The sequence below is a fragment of the Phaenicophaeus curvirostris genome, chromosome 9, assembly GCF_032191515.1.
Source record: "Phaenicophaeus curvirostris isolate KB17595 chromosome 9, BPBGC_Pcur_1.0, whole genome shotgun sequence".
In the NCBI taxonomy this organism is placed as follows: domain Eukaryota; kingdom Metazoa; phylum Chordata; class Aves; order Cuculiformes; family Cuculidae; genus Phaenicophaeus; species Phaenicophaeus curvirostris.
In genome coordinates this window covers 33,098,402-33,114,174 of record NC_091400.1, presented here as the reverse complement: position 1 = coordinate 33,114,174, position 15,773 = coordinate 33,098,402, and the positions used below count along the sequence as shown (strand labels likewise).

General features: G+C 55.2%; 2 protein-coding genes across 2 annotated transcripts in view; one reads left to right on the top strand and one right to left on the bottom strand.

The window, feature by feature from the left end:
• The window catches only part of CDH23 (cadherin related 23), a 219,312-nt gene extending 214,614 nt beyond the window's left edge, over positions 1–4,698 (top strand). The window contains exons 61-68 of the mRNA XM_069863405.1: positions 9–106; positions 207–327; positions 499–578; positions 1,223–1,263; positions 1,533–1,593; positions 2,056–2,185; positions 2,267–2,389; positions 3,629–4,698. Of these exons, the coding sequence (XP_069719506.1) occupies positions 9–106; positions 207–327; positions 499–578; positions 1,223–1,263; positions 1,533–1,593; positions 2,056–2,185; positions 2,267–2,389; positions 3,629–3,955 (981 nt within the window). The 3' untranslated portion in view covers positions 3,956–4,698. The remainder of the gene's footprint in view (positions 1–8; positions 107–206; positions 328–498; positions 579–1,222; positions 1,264–1,532; positions 1,594–2,055; positions 2,186–2,266; positions 2,390–3,628) is intronic.
• A 458-nt stretch (positions 4,699–5,156) lies between these two features.
• Positions 5,157–14,408, bottom strand: LOC138723854 (prosaposin-like). Its single transcript, XM_069863244.1, has 15 exons — positions 14,304–14,408; positions 9,943–10,067; positions 9,538–9,612; positions 9,320–9,445; positions 8,955–9,149; positions 8,512–8,655; positions 8,313–8,369; positions 7,520–7,528; positions 7,296–7,403; positions 7,030–7,107; positions 6,574–6,757; positions 6,329–6,498; positions 6,167–6,247; positions 5,945–6,052; positions 5,157–5,855 (listed from the first exon to the last, which is right to left on the bottom strand). Exons 1-15 carry the CDS (start codon positions 14,362–14,364, stop codon positions 5,820–5,822), a joined length of 1,557 nt encoding a protein of 518 aa, XP_069719345.1. The 5' UTR covers positions 14,365–14,408; the 3' UTR covers positions 5,157–5,819.
• Positions 14,409–15,773: the final 1,365 nt, after the last annotated feature.

Below are 15,773 nucleotides of genomic sequence, written 5' to 3'. Positions count from 1 at the left end.
CTCCCCAGTTCCATGTTGACAAGAAAGGTCGAGTGAACTTTGCGCAGACAGAGCTGCTGATCCATGTGGTGAACAGGGAGACCAACCGGATCCTGGACGTGGAGCGGTACGTTGCCCAGCCTGTCGCCCAGCCCATCACCTGTCCCACTGAGGCCTCCGGAAGCCTCATAAACATTAAGATGCCCAAGCACCCATTCTCTTCCCAGGGTGATTCAGATGATAGATGAGAACAAGGAGCAGCTGAGGAACCTCTTTAGGAACTACAACGTGCTGGACGTGCAGCCTGCCATCACTGCCCGGGCTCCAGATGACCTCTCGGCTCTGCAGGTAGTGGTCCTTCTAGGGCTGGAGATGGGCCACTGCTTGCAGGTGGGACGATGCGTCTTTCTGTCCTCCATGCCCTGGAGAGAGGTTTCATCCAAATAGTTTTGAACAAGTACCTACTGCTGGGTGCTGGCTCCATGCTGGACATTGCTGCAACCTCTCTGTCTCTCGCAGATGGCGATCATTGTGCTGGCTGTCCTGCTCTTTCTGGCTGCCATGCTCTTCATCCTCATGAACTGGTACTACCGCACAGTGTGAGTAACACCCAGGCTCTGCCCTGATAGCCACTATGTCCCCATGGGCCAGGGGGACCCACGTGGCCTCTCCCAGTCCCAGCAGTGCCTGCAAGCAAAGGTGGGCATCAGCAACCCAGCACCTACTGTGGTGGGGCTCAGCCTGTGTTCAGAAAGTGCTCCTTTTCTCCAGAAATATAATGGTTTTAATGTTGATATCACCTCTTCTCATCATCCTTCTAGGTACGGGAGCTGTTTCCAGTACCTGAAGGGGGCTACAAGAAAGATAGGGAGGGATTTTTTACAAGGGTATGGGGTGATAGGATGAGGGGGAATGGCTTTAAATTGGAGGGGGGAAGATTTAGGCTAAACAGTAGGAGGAAATTCTTCCCGATGAGTCTGGGGAGGCCCTGGCAAAGGTTGCCCAGGGAAGTTGTGGCTGCCTCATCTGTGGAGGTGTTCAAGGCCAGGTTGGATGGGGCTTGAGCAGCCTGGTCTGGTGGGAGGTGTCCTTGCCCACGGCAGAAGGGTGGAACTGCATGGGCTCTAAGGTCCCTTCCAACTCAAACCATTCTATGATTCTATGTTTACTTCAAATCTGTTTCCCCTCTTATTTCAATGAGCTTCCTTATTTTCTTCCCTGATTGGCTCTATTTCTTTCACAGGCACAAAAGGAAATTGAAAGCCATAGTGGCTGGCTCCACCGGTGAGCAGGGTTTGGGGGTTTCCAGGGTGCATGAACAGCACAGAGTGGGACACACGTAGGGGATGGCAGCAGGGTATAAATTGGAAGTGGTATTGCCCAGCAAGGTGGGATGATTTTCTCAGCATCCAGGTTCCATCTGTAGGATCCTGGCATGTTTCTCGTGCCGCTGGTGCCTTTTGGTTGCTGGGTTTCCCTCCTCAATAAGGAATTGCCTCCCATACCCTCAGCTGGGTTTGCTGCTGAGCCCACTGATGTGCCACTCATTGCAGGGAACAGAGGCTTCATGGACATCATGGACATGCCAAACACCAACAAGTACTCCTTTGACGGGTGAGTTCTCCCCTGCCCTCAGCTCCTGGGTTGGCCACCTCATGCAGCACAGGGTGCAGCACGTGTTGCAGGTTTACAGGCTTCTCCCAGGAGATGTACGGCTGCGTTTTGCAGCCAGGGGTGTGCAGGAGATGGAGACATGGTGCCTTCTGCTCTGTGGAAGGGTGCAGCTGGGCTTGCTGTGCAGGGCAGGACTGGCCCTGGGGTGCTTGCTTGCCTGGAGACCTTTTGAAGCAAGACAACCTTGTGCTTTCTCCTGTGACTCCATCTCTGCCAGTACTGGCCAGATTTAGGGGTTGTAGAGATGACAGGGAGGTACACATCTGGATCTGGATCAACTGAATTCACGTCCACACAGGGCAGCGCAACCTCAGCGTCTGGTCTTTGGACGGGGTTATGGATGCTGCTGGGTTTTCTGCTGCTTTTTGCTTTCCCTGAGGGCTTCTCTTTTCCCCTTGGCAGGGCCAACCCGGTGTGGCTGGACCCCTTCTGCAGGAACATGGAGCTGGCAGCACAGGCAGAGCACGAGGACGACCTGCCGGAGAACCTGAGCGAGATCACCGATCTCTGGAACAGCCCTGCCCGCACCCACGTGAGCCATGGCCCCGCCGGGACGCCTTCTCCTTGCACCCAATGCCCACGCCACCTCCTCAGCCGCTCTCTCTTCCCACAGGGAACCTTTGGGAGAGAGCCCTCCGCAACCAAGCCTGAGGATGACCGCTACCTGCGGGCAGCCATCCAGGAGTATGACAACATTGCCAAGCTAGGGCAGATCATGCGGGAGGGACCCATCAAGGTGAGTGATGAGTGTGGGCATCCTCCACCAACAGGGTCTTCTCCTACCAGGCTTCCAGGTTCATGGCTGCGGCACTGGAGGGTGATGTCACTCCAAAAAATGCTGGGATATGGCCAGCCTCCTTCCAACCAAACCGTCTCCTTTGGGTAACCCGTCATCTCTTCCCCTCCACTCAGGGCACTCTCTTGAAGGTGGTCCTGGATGATTACATGCGCTTGAAAAAACTCTTTGCCCAGCGGATGGTGCATAAGGCCACCGCCAGTCAGGGGGACCGCTCCTCGGTCTCAGAGGTAGATGGGGTGTGCATGGGCATGGGGAGATGCTTGCCGTGCCCTCTGGGATGCAGTGTGTCTTCCTAGCCCTGCAGGCTGCGGTCACTCCCCGTGGCCATGGGCCCTGTCACCCAGTGGTTCCCCCTTTCCTTACGCGTCTGAAGTGAACCACATGCTGTTTTTCCACTGAGGCTGCTGATTCCCTGCAGTGCTCCAGCTTTCATGACCCAGCCCATGTTTCCTCTAAGCATCAGGAGCACCCTCTCCCTTAGCCTCTCTCACCCTGGGGAGGACCCGCTCTTTGTGGGGCGTTCTCTGTCCATCACCTCCCCATCTCCCTGCAAAGGGGCAGCCACTCCGACGAGGCTGGCCAAGAAGCTGCGGATCCCTGCACACACGTGGGGGCATCTTCCCTCCCTTCTGCTCTTCTGATCTTATCAACCCCAGCAGGCTTTTGAGGCAAAGAGTCTGAGGCAGAGGGTTTTGGTGCAGGAGAGCTGGTGTGGGGAAAAGCACATCAGCCACAGCCTTCCCCCTCTTCATGGGGGGCAAAACAAGGGGCAAACAGGGCGGAGGAGAGCAGTGGGATGGGAGACCCCTTTCAGCCCTTCTACCCTCCATCTGTCCTTATCCCCCTCCAGCCCCATCCAGCCTTCCTTCAACTCTTTTCCTTATCTGCCTCCTCCCCCACCACACTCATACAACCCCAAATTCCAACCCAAGTCCAACCCTTGACCCACCACCTGGCTGGCAGACAGTGCCTGATCCAGGTCATCCACCTGACGAGTGAGCAGTCTAGCTGGAGATCATCATTGCGCTGGTGATCTTCATCATCAAGTTCTGAGGTTGCTGCAGAAGAGGAAGGTCCTGCTGAGCTCTGGCATTGTGGGAAGTTTTATGGACAGGGAAGCCAGGATCTGCTCTGGCTGTGGTGGTGATTCCCACCTCCCCCGTGGACCTTTTGCAGCTGATCCAGAAGGAGTTGGAGGAGGAGGAGGAGGAGCGCAGCCCCAGCCAGGGCAGCCTCCGCTTCCGACACAAGCAACCGGTGGAGCTGAAAGGTCCCGATGGCATCCACGTGGTGCACGGCAGCACAGGCACACTGCTTGCCTCCGACCTCAACAGCCTGCCTGAGGATGACCAGAAGGTGCTGGGTCGCTCGCTGGAGACTCTGACTGCTGACTGCGGGGGCTACAGTGACCACAATGCCCGCACCGAGTCAGCCAAGTCCACCCCTCTGCACAAGATGCGGGAGGTGATCATGGAGAGCCCGCTGGAGATCACCGAGTTGTGACGAGCAGTGGTGGTGGTGCTCCTCTAGGCAAGCCGGGGCCAGCAGGGATGAAGCACAGACCACGGGGGCCGTGGTGGGGGGTGGGAGCACCCCAAGACTAGTGCTTGCCCCCCCCCTTCCCCTGCAGAAGGATTCCAGGCCAACCGCTGTGGTTGGTTCGCTTTGGCAGCCTTGGAGAGCTTGGCCCCGGGAAAGGGCTCTCAGGACTGGTTTGCTTTTACTCACCTGTCACTTATCCATGAAAACATTAATTTTTTTTTATTTTTCTTATTTTAAAAAGTTGGGTTTTTAAAAAAAAAAAAAAAAAAGAAAAAAGAAAAGCTAAATGAATCCAATGAGTCCAGGCTGGACAGGGGTGAAGGCACGGTGCAGCAAAGGTGCAAGCGCAGGCTGAGGACAAGCAGCCGTCACACCTCAACCATGGGCACGGGGAGGGCCGAGGCTGAGTCCGGTTGGCACTAACGTCACCTTTCCGGCAAGGAAAGACCAAAAAAAGAAAAAAAAACAAAAACCGAAGACATTTCTCCATTTTGCTGGCTTTACCAAAACATGTTGCGACATAGAAAAAGAGACTGACAATAACCGGGGCTTCTGGATGTGGAGTGCTCGTGCGTGTCTTTTAATGCCCTTTTCTTTCCCCTTCTCTCTTGCTTTCGGGTTTGTTCGTTCGGGGGTTTGTTTCCAATCGTAACCTTGTGGAAAGTTTCAGGCACGGTCTGTTATGGGACTCAGAAATACACTGTCTATGGCTTTGGGTACCCTGTCTGTCATCCTTCCTCCCTGGTTGCAGCAGATTTGTCATCCCCTAGAATCATAGAATCACTAGGTTGGAAAGGACCCACTGGATCATTGAATCTGACCATTCCCTGATTGCCTTTGGAAGAGAAGAGCTCTCTTTTTCCCTTAATTCACCCCTCCTTCCATCACCTGCATGAGATGCCACCCTGGGTATTGCTGCACTCCACGTTTCGGGAGAAGCATTAAACCTCCACCAGGTTTGCCCTCGTTGCTGCCCTGCCAGCCCCCCTGGCACCCCAGGAGACTGAGAAAGGAGACAACCAGCTGGGCTCACAGGAAGAGTTTATTTGAAGTGAGATGCTCCTGTGCACCCTCAGGACTGGGCACCACGGGCATCCCTCCTCCTGTGACAGGGTCAGCATGGGCCTACCCCCTCCCCACCCCACCCCAGCAGGGATGACTGAAAGGAAATCTCTGCTCCCAAACTCACTCGTTCTTTCATTCAGGGAATACTTAAATATATATATATATATTTCCAGCAATCAGCTGAACGCAAAATTAGAGTTGTGCAAATGTCATGCAAAGCTGGGCATTGCAGGTAAATTGGATCCACTTTGTTTCTTTAACTGGTGACCGGGAGGTGGAGGTAATAAAAAGCCAGTTTGGAAAGGGACCAGCAAAATGCTGGGCTTGCCAAAAGCCAACAAGACCTGCAGTGTGAGGCTGCTGGTGGCCAGGAGTCGGGGGACAGCGTTTGGGCAGCAGAAATCATCCCAGCCCATGGGGATGGATCCACATTGCAGAATCTGGGCCTCCTGAGCAGCTAAGGGGGGGATGGGGATGGGGAGCGACAGCAGGATTTTACAACCAGCCTAAGAGGCAGTGAGGCTGAATCCCCAGTCCTGCAAATACTAACAAGTCCCTTAACCTGATTTGGAAATCCAAGGCGCAGGGTTGAAGAAGGAAGCAGCAGAGGTGGCTGGGGCACCCCACAGCCCCGCTGAGGCGGGTGAGGCTGATGGATTCCTGTCATCACATCCATGGGCGCAGGTGAATCCCAAGGGAGGGGGTCTGGGATTCTGAACTAAAACAGTGGGGCAAGCCTGGCTGGCTGGGGAGGTGGCTCCTAGTTCCATAGGTGACGCCGACAGTGCTCGACCGCCTGTGGGAGAGATGGGGAGGGATGGCGGGGTGAGGTGGGGACCACCAGCATCCTGCCAGCCCAGGGGAGGGGACGCAGCCGCAGCTTACGTGGCACTCTACCGCCGTGGCCATGTTCTTGCACCAGTATTGTGGGCCCCAGACACAGGGATCTGAGCCCAGGAGATCCTCCTCAGATGAATCGCAGGCTCTTATTTTCTGCATCGCAAAGGAAAAAGATGGAAGGGGTGAAGAATAAACCCCGTGAGCGCCCCTTGACCCCACTGCCCCTCTGCCGACACCCCAAGGCTTGGCCAAAGGATGCTCGCTTACAGTGCAGACGAAGGTGGGATCCATCATCTGCACCAGGAGCCGCACGGCCTCCGGTTCATACTGCACAACGAGTGCTTCGCACTGAAAAGGAGAGAGGGGGTTAGCCTAACACAGGGGGGTCTGTGGGTCCCCACCAGTCTGGGCACTCCCCCTCCAGCTCACCTTGCTGGTGAGCGGCGTGGGCAGCATCTCGCAGCCTTTCTCCAGCACATCACCCAGCTCTGCCAGCGTCTCATTCTTCAGCAGCTCATTGTCGAAGTAGGTGATGACAATCTGGCAGACATTGCAGAAGGCACCTGCCCCCGCTGCCAGCTGCTCCAGCGACGCAGCTCCTGCAGGACGTGGAGGAGGCTGTTAGCATCCTCCCAACACTCTGCTCCCTGGGAACCCGGTGCCTGGTTGCTCACCTGGGTGGATGTCCCCACTCCGGGGACAGCAGCGCAGCATGGTGCAGACGGCCGTCGGGTCAGTGGCCTCCAGCAGCATGATGACCACGGCTTTGCCGTAGGAGTCAACAAAATCTTTGCACTGCCCGATGACACCATGGGGCAGCATGTAGCACACCTTCTCGATGTCATTCACCAGTTGCTCCTGCCAGCAGAAAGCAGGTGGAGGCATAGAACCATAGAATCACCAGGTTGGAAAAGACCCACCGGATCATCGAGTCCAACCATTCCTATCAAACACTAAACCGTGTCCCTCAGCACCTTGTCCACCCGTGCCTTAAACACCTCCAGGGAAGGGGACTCAACCACCTCCCTGGGCAGCCTCTGCGAGTGCATGGGGAGATCCATCTATTTTCTGTGCCCCCCTTGTCTCCACCACCCCGCAATCCCCCCCAAGACAGCTGCAGCAGGGCTCACCTCCGTCACATTGTTCTCCAGGAGGCTCTCGGCTGTCTTGATGGCAAACTGGCACATCTCGCACAGTGGCGGGGTCCTCTCCTCATCCTGCTGGGACAAGGCAGTGGGATGCATGCCCAGCCCCCCTGAAGCCATCCCTGTCCCACCCAGTCGTCAATCCCTGTGACAGACATTTCCCACCTTGGCAAAATGGGGGTACCCAAGGCAAAAAAGTGCAAAATAAGGCTTCCCCATCCCAGCGCTGGGAAGAGGTTGTTCCTACTTACCCCCAGTGTGCTCAGAACTTGCGTCATCTTTTCTGTGAGCAGCGCGTGGAGGGACAGGTCTGAGGCAGAGGAGCAGAGTCCCAGGTGGCCACACAGCTCCATTGGCTCCTGCGGAGAGAGACACCCCAAATCAGGCAGACGTTGCCCCACAGGAGGGTGACCCTGTGCCCCTCACTTCCCCGTGGGGAGGGATTTCAGCCTGTTGGGGTGCGGGTCCCACTTACCTCAGCCTGCTGCCAGTGGAGGGGCAGAAAACAGCATGAAAAAAAAATGAAAATAAAGAATTACAGCAATTGCAAACCAGGGAGAGAGGGGAAGGAAGTATTTAAGAGTTTATAGGAACGTTGTCTAGGGATGCTGTGGGTGCCCCATCCCTGGAGGTGTTCAAGGACAGGTTGGATGGGGCTTTGAGTAAGTGGGAGGTGTCCCTAGAACTGGATGGGCTTTAAGGTCCCTTCCAACTCGAGCAACGCAGATGGTGAGGGGGCTGGAGAACAAGTCTTATGAGGAGCGGCTGAGGGAGCTGGGGGTGCTTAGCCTGGAGAAGAGGAGACTGAGGGGAGACCTCATTGCTCTCTACAGCTACCTGAAAGGAAGTTGTGGAGAAAAGGGAGTTGGCCTCTTCTCCCAGGTGACAAGGGACAGGAGGTTCAGGCTGGACATTAGGAAAGAATTTTTCACAGGAAGGGTCATTGGGCACTGGAACAGGCTGGTTGTTGAGTCACCTTCCCTGGAGGGGTTTAAGGGACGTGTGGACGAGGTGCTAAGGGACATGGTTTAGTGATTGATGGGAATGGTTGGACTCAATGATCCAGTGGGTCTTTTCCAACCTGGTGATTCTATGAACCCAAACCACTCCGTAATTCTTTGTAAACACTGGCTTCAATTAAAGAATAACAAAAATGAGAATAGGGCCTTGCATTTGCTGCTGACGGGGTCGCTTTGGCTGTGCCACTTGATGATCCCGCTGGAACCCACCCTCCCTCGGCCGCCCTGTGGAGCACCTCTCCCACTTACCAAGCGCTGGAGCAGCCGAATGCCCATGTCCGCGTACTCAAGCAGGTAGCTCTTGCACTGTGCAAGGGAATCACAGCATCAGCATCCGAGTGGGGACACCAGCCGGGTACCCCAGCCCGTCACAGCCTTGCTGGAGAGCAGGCAGTGGCAGAAGATGCTCCCATGCCGTTGGAGAGGAGGAGGGAGAGGATGCCCTTACCCGCTGCGCCAACGCTGGTGCCAAACCCTCGCACACCTGCCCACCACGGGCCACCAGCAATGGGGTGAAGGTGTCATCGGACCCCAGCTCCAGCTGCATGGCTGCCACCAGCTGCAGGCAGTCCCCACACACATCCTCCCTCTCCTGTGGGACAACAGGGGCAGGGACACATCAGTAACCCCCTCAAAATAAAACAGAGCCCCCCACACCAAGACTTCCAGGGCTGGGATTTCGATGCCAGTCAGTCCAGGGCAGCTCTTCAGCCAGCATCCCTCTGCATCCTGCAATATCCTGGCCCCAAATTGGTGACAATCCCCAATCAGATGCCATTTCAGCTGTCCATAACATGAATTTTTTTTTTAAGATGAGTGTTAAATAGGTGATGCCTAGGTGATTTTTGCCCTTGAGCAGCATCAATGGCATCCTTGCCTGTGCCACAGTACCTGGGCCTCACCACGAGGCAGATCCTGGGGATGGAGCAGGAGGGGCACGTTGGCAATGAAGGGGTTGACCAGGTCAGCGAAGTCTTGAACAGGGTCCGTGGGGGCTGGCGGCGGCTTCTGGAACTTCAGGGCTCCCGTAGGGTTCTCCCAGGACTGGCACAGCTTGAAAGTCCCACACACCACCTTCGGGTCCGCCTAGGGGAGCAGAAGGGTGGGGGGTTGGGGTTGCATCTGCCCTATCCCGTGGTCGTTTCCATCCTCATGTCACGGAAATCTTATCAAAGGCACCAAAAGCCTCCCTGCCCCCAGTGCATCCCAATCCACGGAGAAACGCAAACCCGAAGGGGTCCCACCCAGCCAGTTACCAGCACTTGCTTGCCCAGCTGGACAAGGATGAGGATGCCCGTGTCCACCATCTTCTTGCACTTGACAGACCAGTCCTGGAAGGGCAGGTACTGGCATTTCTTATCCAAGAATTTCCGCAGCTTTTCCTAGGAGAGGACAAGGAGAGAGCTCAGGGCTGGGCCTGTGGTGGGGACACACACGCACGCCAGCCCCACGCACTCCCCTGGCCGTGACCCACCTCAGTGCGGTTGTCCTGGAGGATCTTGCCCACCACGGAGACCGCCATCTGGCACAGGTGACAAGGGATGCCCTTCTGGTGAGAGAAAGGATGCATCAGGATGCTGCCACAGCCCCCACCCTGCCACTTACTCCCCCAAAGTCCACTCCTCCACTACAAAAACACCGCACCAAGGGGCACTTGGGAATATTCCAAGGTACCCACCCATTTTTGCCTCTCACCCTGCAGACTCCCAGCCCTCCGCGAGCTCCACTCCCCCTTGCTGACTTGAGAGCATCAACAGATGCTCCTCCAGGTGCCCATCTTGGGGGCAGCCAGGTTGGGATTATCCCTCAGTCCCATGTTTTTGGTGCAGGACGGGTGCATCCCTCGATCCCTCCACGTCCCCCAGCTGCTGGTAGTTACCCCCAGGGCCTGGTCCCAGACGGTGATCTGGCAGAGCTGAAGCACCCCACACTTGGCTGCAGTCACCACGTCGCGACACCAGTCCTCTGGCCGCTCGCCGCACTCGTGGAGGGGGCTGGCAGCAGCTGTGGCAGGGGGAGAGGAGATTGTCATCCCCCAGGGCACCCCGACATTCCCTCCTGCTCCGACCCAGCACCCCATCCTCAACTCAATCCCAAAAGCTGAGGGGATGACATTTAGGCTGGACATTAGGAAAAAATTCTTCACAGAAAGGGTCATTGGGCACTGGCAGAGGCTGCCCAGGGAGGGGGTTGATTCACCTTCCCTGGAGGGGTTTAAGGGACGGGTGGACGAGGTGCTGAGGGACATGGTTTAGTGTTTGATAGGAATGGTTGGACTCGATGATCTGGTGGGTCTCTTCCAACCTGGTTATTCTATGATTCTATGATTCAGCCTCAGCTTTTGCCGTGGTGGGGGAGTTGTTGGGGGTTCCGAAATGAATTTTTTTAAGCCCAGCAATGACCGTCTTTGCTGGGCAACAGCATGCTGCCAGCTTTTCCAGTGGGTTCTCGTAGCAGCTTCAGGCCAGCATCAAAACCAAAGGGAATTTGGAGGATCATCCCCAGCCTCGTGGCACCATTCAAGATGCCAGGGCGGCGGCTGCTCATAAAAACAGCAATAAATCTTATAAAATGAGCAAACCAGGGGTTCCAGCGAGCAGCTCCATGCAGCAGCTGGTTAACCACACCGCAGCTCCCGGCAATGATTGAGCAAACCCTCTTTGGGGTGGCTTCTTTTTTTTTTTTTTTTTGCATTTCCTCCCAACAACAGCGTTTTCTCCTGGCTGCAAATCCCCAACGTGGCAGCGGCGCCATCGCTCGCCTCGGCAGCACGGTGCCATGGCGCAACGCCCGCAGTTTAATTGCCACCTCGGCGTGTCAGGATTCATTTGTGATGGGGCAAGTGTTTACTTCCAGCAGGTGCTGCACCCACCCAGGATGCAGCCAGGGAGGTGGCACCCAAGCCCTTCCTTTCCCTGCTTCAGCTGGGAGCCGCACTGGAAAGGCACCTGGGGAGCAGGACCTGTAGAGGCAGACCCTGCTGCACACCCTTGTAGCTGGCGTTTCGAAGCAAAGCACAACCCTCCTACAGCATCTGCCTGCAGCTTTTACCACCTAGCCCTAACTGTATGGTCCTGCATAGCAGAAATCATAGAATCATAGACTCACTAGGTTGGAGAAGACTCATCGGATCATTGAGTCCAACCATTCCTATCAAACACTAAACCATGTCCCTTAGCACCTCATCCACCCGTCCCTTAAACTCCTCCAGGGAAGGTGACTCAACCCCCTCCCTGGGCAGCCTCTGCCAGTGCCCAATGACCCTTTCTGTGAAGAATTTTTTCCTAATGTCCAGCCTGAACCTCCCCTGGTGGAGCTTGAGGCCATTCCCTCTCGCCCTGTCCCCTGTCCCTTGGGAGAAATAAAACCAAAGGTTCAAACTGCTGCTTCTACCCACTGCACCCTTACAAGGTTTCTGCCAAAAAGCTGCTTTTTCAGCACACCAGATCCTCACAAGGACTTTTGCTCATCCACAGGACGTGTTGGGGCAGCAGCCTGAAATGCCCAGGGCCAACCAAGCAAGCGGAGGCTGCGGGGAGGGGTGTCCCAAGCCCCCCATCAGCTCCACACACTCCCAAAAATGCTGGCACAGCTCCACAAGAGCCGGATGGTGTTTCAGCCCCGATTACCCCATCGGGCTGACAGCAGCACTGAGGCAGGAGTGAGCCCCAGGGCAGGGTGAGTCCCCCTGGTTTCCCATGCGTGGCTTCCCACGCACCTCCCCAGCAGAACAATGTCATGGGCACCGCATCAGCTGAGAGATAAATATTTAATTTTTTTTTTTTTTTTGAACCCTGGCACTAGCATCAGGGCAAACAGGAATGGCAGGTCAGCGGAGGATTTCAGGGGCAGCACCAAAAAAAAGGAAGAGATGAGAGGTGAAAACCCCCAGATTGTTCTGAGCTGGCCCTGCCTGACCCATAGACATGAGAATCTCTGAACATAAGCATATCCTCAACATAAGGAGGAGATGGAACTGTTGGAAGGAGTCCAGAAGAGAGCTACGAAAACAATCTCATAGAGGACAGGCTGAGAGAGTTGGGGTTGTTCAGCCTGGAGAAGAGAAGGCTCCAAGGAGACCTTACAGTGACCTTCCAGTACCTGAAGGGGACTACAAGAAAGCTGGGGAGGAACTTTTTACAAGTGCATGGAGTGATAGGATGAGGGGGAATGGCTATAAATTGGAGAGGGGAAGATTTAGACTGGACATTAGAAAGAAATTCTTCCCAATGAAAGGGGTGAGGCCCTGGCCCAGGTTGCCCAGGGAAGCTGTGGCTGCCCCATCCCTGGAGGTGTTCAAGGCCAGGTTGGATGGGGCTTTGGACAGCCTGGTCTGCTGGGAGGTGTTCCTGCCCGTGGCAGGGGGTGGAACTGGATGGGCTTTAAAGTCCCTTCCAACCCAAACCATTCTATGATTCTGTGATCTCTCACACCCATGCTAGAAACCAAACCGCTGGTGTAAGGATGCTGTCTGCAACGACACGGGGGGATTTCACTGGTCCAAAGGACACCAGTGCTTTGTATCTGCACCTTTCTGGCACATGGTTGCTCTCAGCTCAGCACTTACCCCTCGCTCTGCTCAAACTGAAACTCAGGCAATAAGTGCTGGGCTGGAAAGAAAATTATTAACAATAACAACATCTGTCTACTGAGAGCAGAGGGAGCTTCCCCGGGTGGAAAGCATCACCACAGGGCAAGCAACCAGACCAACCAGTGCCCTGTGAGCTCTCTTCCACATTTCAAAGCCATGCTGGATCCACCTCGTGCTGACTGGCGCCTTGGCTGCAAGGACATCAGCTGATGGTGTTTTAAGCAAAGCCCTGACACAGAGCAGGGCGCGAGGCAGGGATGCTCCTGTGCTGCTGCCGTGGCACTGAGCCAGCCGGCACTGCCCCATCCCCAGCTGCCAGGCCCCTGGGGTGGGGTGGCCTTGGCTCAGGAAGGATCCAGCACCAAGTTCTGGATCTGGCAGGGGCTGTGCCGGCATTAGGCTGAGCCTTGGAGCGTGCTAGCCCAGCCGGCAGAGCCTGGCGAGCAGGTTGTGATGTAAACCCTGGGGGTGGCAGCGTGGGCCCCGGCGCCCCAGTTCCCAGCTGGGCTCACACCCCTGGTACAACAAAAATTGTAAATATGCTCTTTGCGGCACCAAAATCCTTCTCCAAGACTGGCAGTGGCCCATGGAGCCACGGCCCCACCAGTCACACCATTGAGCCGTGGTGCCACAAGAGCCGCTGGCGGCTCCCCGGGGCGGACGTGCCGAGAGTGGGTGAACTTTCCTGCTCTGCCTGTTGCTGGCTGGAACACCTCGGCATGTCCTCGCCAGTCACGACCCTTCCACCACAAAGCCACTGCCTGGGAAGGTCACATCGGAGGAGCCTGATGGGCTGAGCCTCAGGTAACAAGGGTGGAAAAGGGATTCTTCCCTCTGAAAGGGGCTTCTCTTGCCTGCAACAGCAAGCCTCTGTGGTCTCCCTGGGGAAATTTCCCCTGGAATAAGTGATTTCCCCTCGAGTACAGACCAGAGGTTGGAAACAGGCTCTTCCCAACTTGTTTTCTGAGGGCTGAGCAGAACACAAGCCAGGTATCACTTTCTCACCCTTCTCAGGGGGATGCAGAGGGGATGGTGGCAGCAGCTCCTCTGCAGGAAGAACCGAACTGCTCACAGATACCTAAAGCCCTAGTGATGAGAAGTCTCCAAAAGTGCTCTGTGCTGCAGCACTGCACTCCATCACCCTACCCAGAGCTCAGCAAGCCGTGGCAAGAGAGGCTTCCTGCACCTCATATGAGGCCCCTGAAGAAAGGGGCAGCTCCAGGTGGCACCGCAGTCACTCCATCACACCAGGACAATGAAGTGGTTTCCCCTAGGTCACATATAGACAGCCAGCTCCCAAGACCAACAGTCAAAGCAGCTCTTTTCCCTATCGCTGCAGGGACGCCCTGGTATCCAGCCTCCCTCCTTCCACTCCCTGGCAAACATCAGCACCCTCTGAATCCTCGCTGTCCGGAGAACAGAGGGAGCATCATCTTTAAGGACAGAAGTTGCAACTATGGCATCCAAGCAAGCAAGCGATAAAGCAGTCAGTGGTGCCACCAGCCCCAGGTCTCCTCTGGCCTAGCTTCTGCCATCAGAGGGACAAGGAAGCACACTACAGAGCTTAGACGCTATAGTTGGGAATAGCTTTGGGTTTCCAGAGGGGTTTTCTGGCTCTCCTCAAGTCCTTGCCCCAAGTCTGGCCTTACCTTGGTAGGAACCTAGGCACACAGACAGGATCAGCACCCAGCCACTCCATTTGCTCTCCATGCTGTTCCTCAGTGGTGGTTTCTCTCCTGTGCTGCTCCCAGACTGAGGAAATCTTGGATGAGCTGGGAGTAGAGACAACCCACACCTACACCAAGCAATTACCACACCCCTCTCCTTGCACCTTGATTATAAAACCGTCACCAGCCTGGAAGCAGAGGGAGGGACCAGAGCAGGGCAGGTATTCCCAGGAAGTCCAACCTGCTGCTTAATGCTAACCTCACTGCTCCTGGATGCAAAGGGTGTGCATGGCAGGGAAAAATCATCCTAGTGCCAAAGGATACAGCCATTTTCTGTGCTCTTCACCAAACAACCCATCATCCCTTACAGGATAGGCCAGCAGGGCACCAGTGAATTCAGGACAAGTTAACTAATGGTGCATTTCATAGAAAGGGTCGTTGGTCACTGGAACAGGCTGCCCAGGGAGGGGGTTGACTCACCTTCCCTGGAGGGGTTTAAGGCACAGGTGGACGAGGTGCTAAGGGGCATGGTTTAGTGCTTGATAGGATGATCCAGTACGTCTCTTCCAACCTGCTGATTCTATGATTTAGAGGCAGCCAAATAATATGCTTAGAACCACTTAAAAGTTGCTTCTTTTAATTCAAAATAGAGCAAGGACTGAAGGCAAAAAGAAAGTCACGTTAAATGCAAGTCAGCAGTGAAGCCTGATGTCGAGCAGCTTCAGCAAGAACTCCCTCCAGCCTGCGCAAGGCTGAGATTGCAACACGGGGCTGTTGCCTCACACCAGACATTGCGTTTGTCCAGGGATGAGCATGGCCGTGGCAACTCCTGGCAAGCCTCTTAAACCTACAGCTGTGCTTAACAGAACAAAAGCTTGATTGGACACGCATGTTGCAACTCCATGTGAACCTGAATCCCACCATTCAGCCCCAGATTCCCAGTGGCGTCTTGGGACATGCCCTCTCTTGGCTCTGCAGCAAAGGGGAGGCCAATAGGATCCTTTAGAAAGTAGGGTGCAAGAAGGAAACGAAACACGCAAACTTATCGGTTCACAGAAGCTTTTATTGTTCATTAAGGAAGCTTTTGTGCAAAAATCAAGACAACGTTCTTTAGAAAGCAACCACACGTCCTCCCCAGCGTAACTCAAGCGGGTCAGGTGCCACAGGAAGGGAGGGAACAGCTAAAGAGGCTCCCAGCAGTAGCATAGGATTCCTACCAGCTCCCCTCACCAGACAGGTTGCTAGCATAAACCCTGCACTACTGAAAACCCAAGAAAATTAAAACCTTGACAACCAGTAAGAGCAAGATTCAATCCATCTGCACCTTCCCCCAACCCCCACCAAAAAAAAAAAAAAATTAAAAAAAAAAAAAAAAGGAGAACACCATCCACTTTAGAAGATCCCAAGCCATCCTACACACCGTGGTGTGACACAATCCCTCCCCCTCCACAG

Coding starts and splice junctions, on each gene's coding strand:
- LOC138723854 (XM_069863244.1), bottom strand. CDS start 14,364: ATGGAGAGCAAATGGAGTGGCTGGGTGCTGATCCTGTCTGTGTGCCTA. Junction 6,248..6,328: donor CCACGCCGCTCACCAGCAAG/GTGAGCTGGAGG, acceptor TCTCCTTTTCAG/TGCGAAGCACTCGTTGTGCA. Junction 6,053..6,166: donor ATCCCACCTTCGTCTGCACT/GTAAGCGAGCAT, acceptor TTTGCGATGCAG/AAAATAAGAGCCTGCGATTC.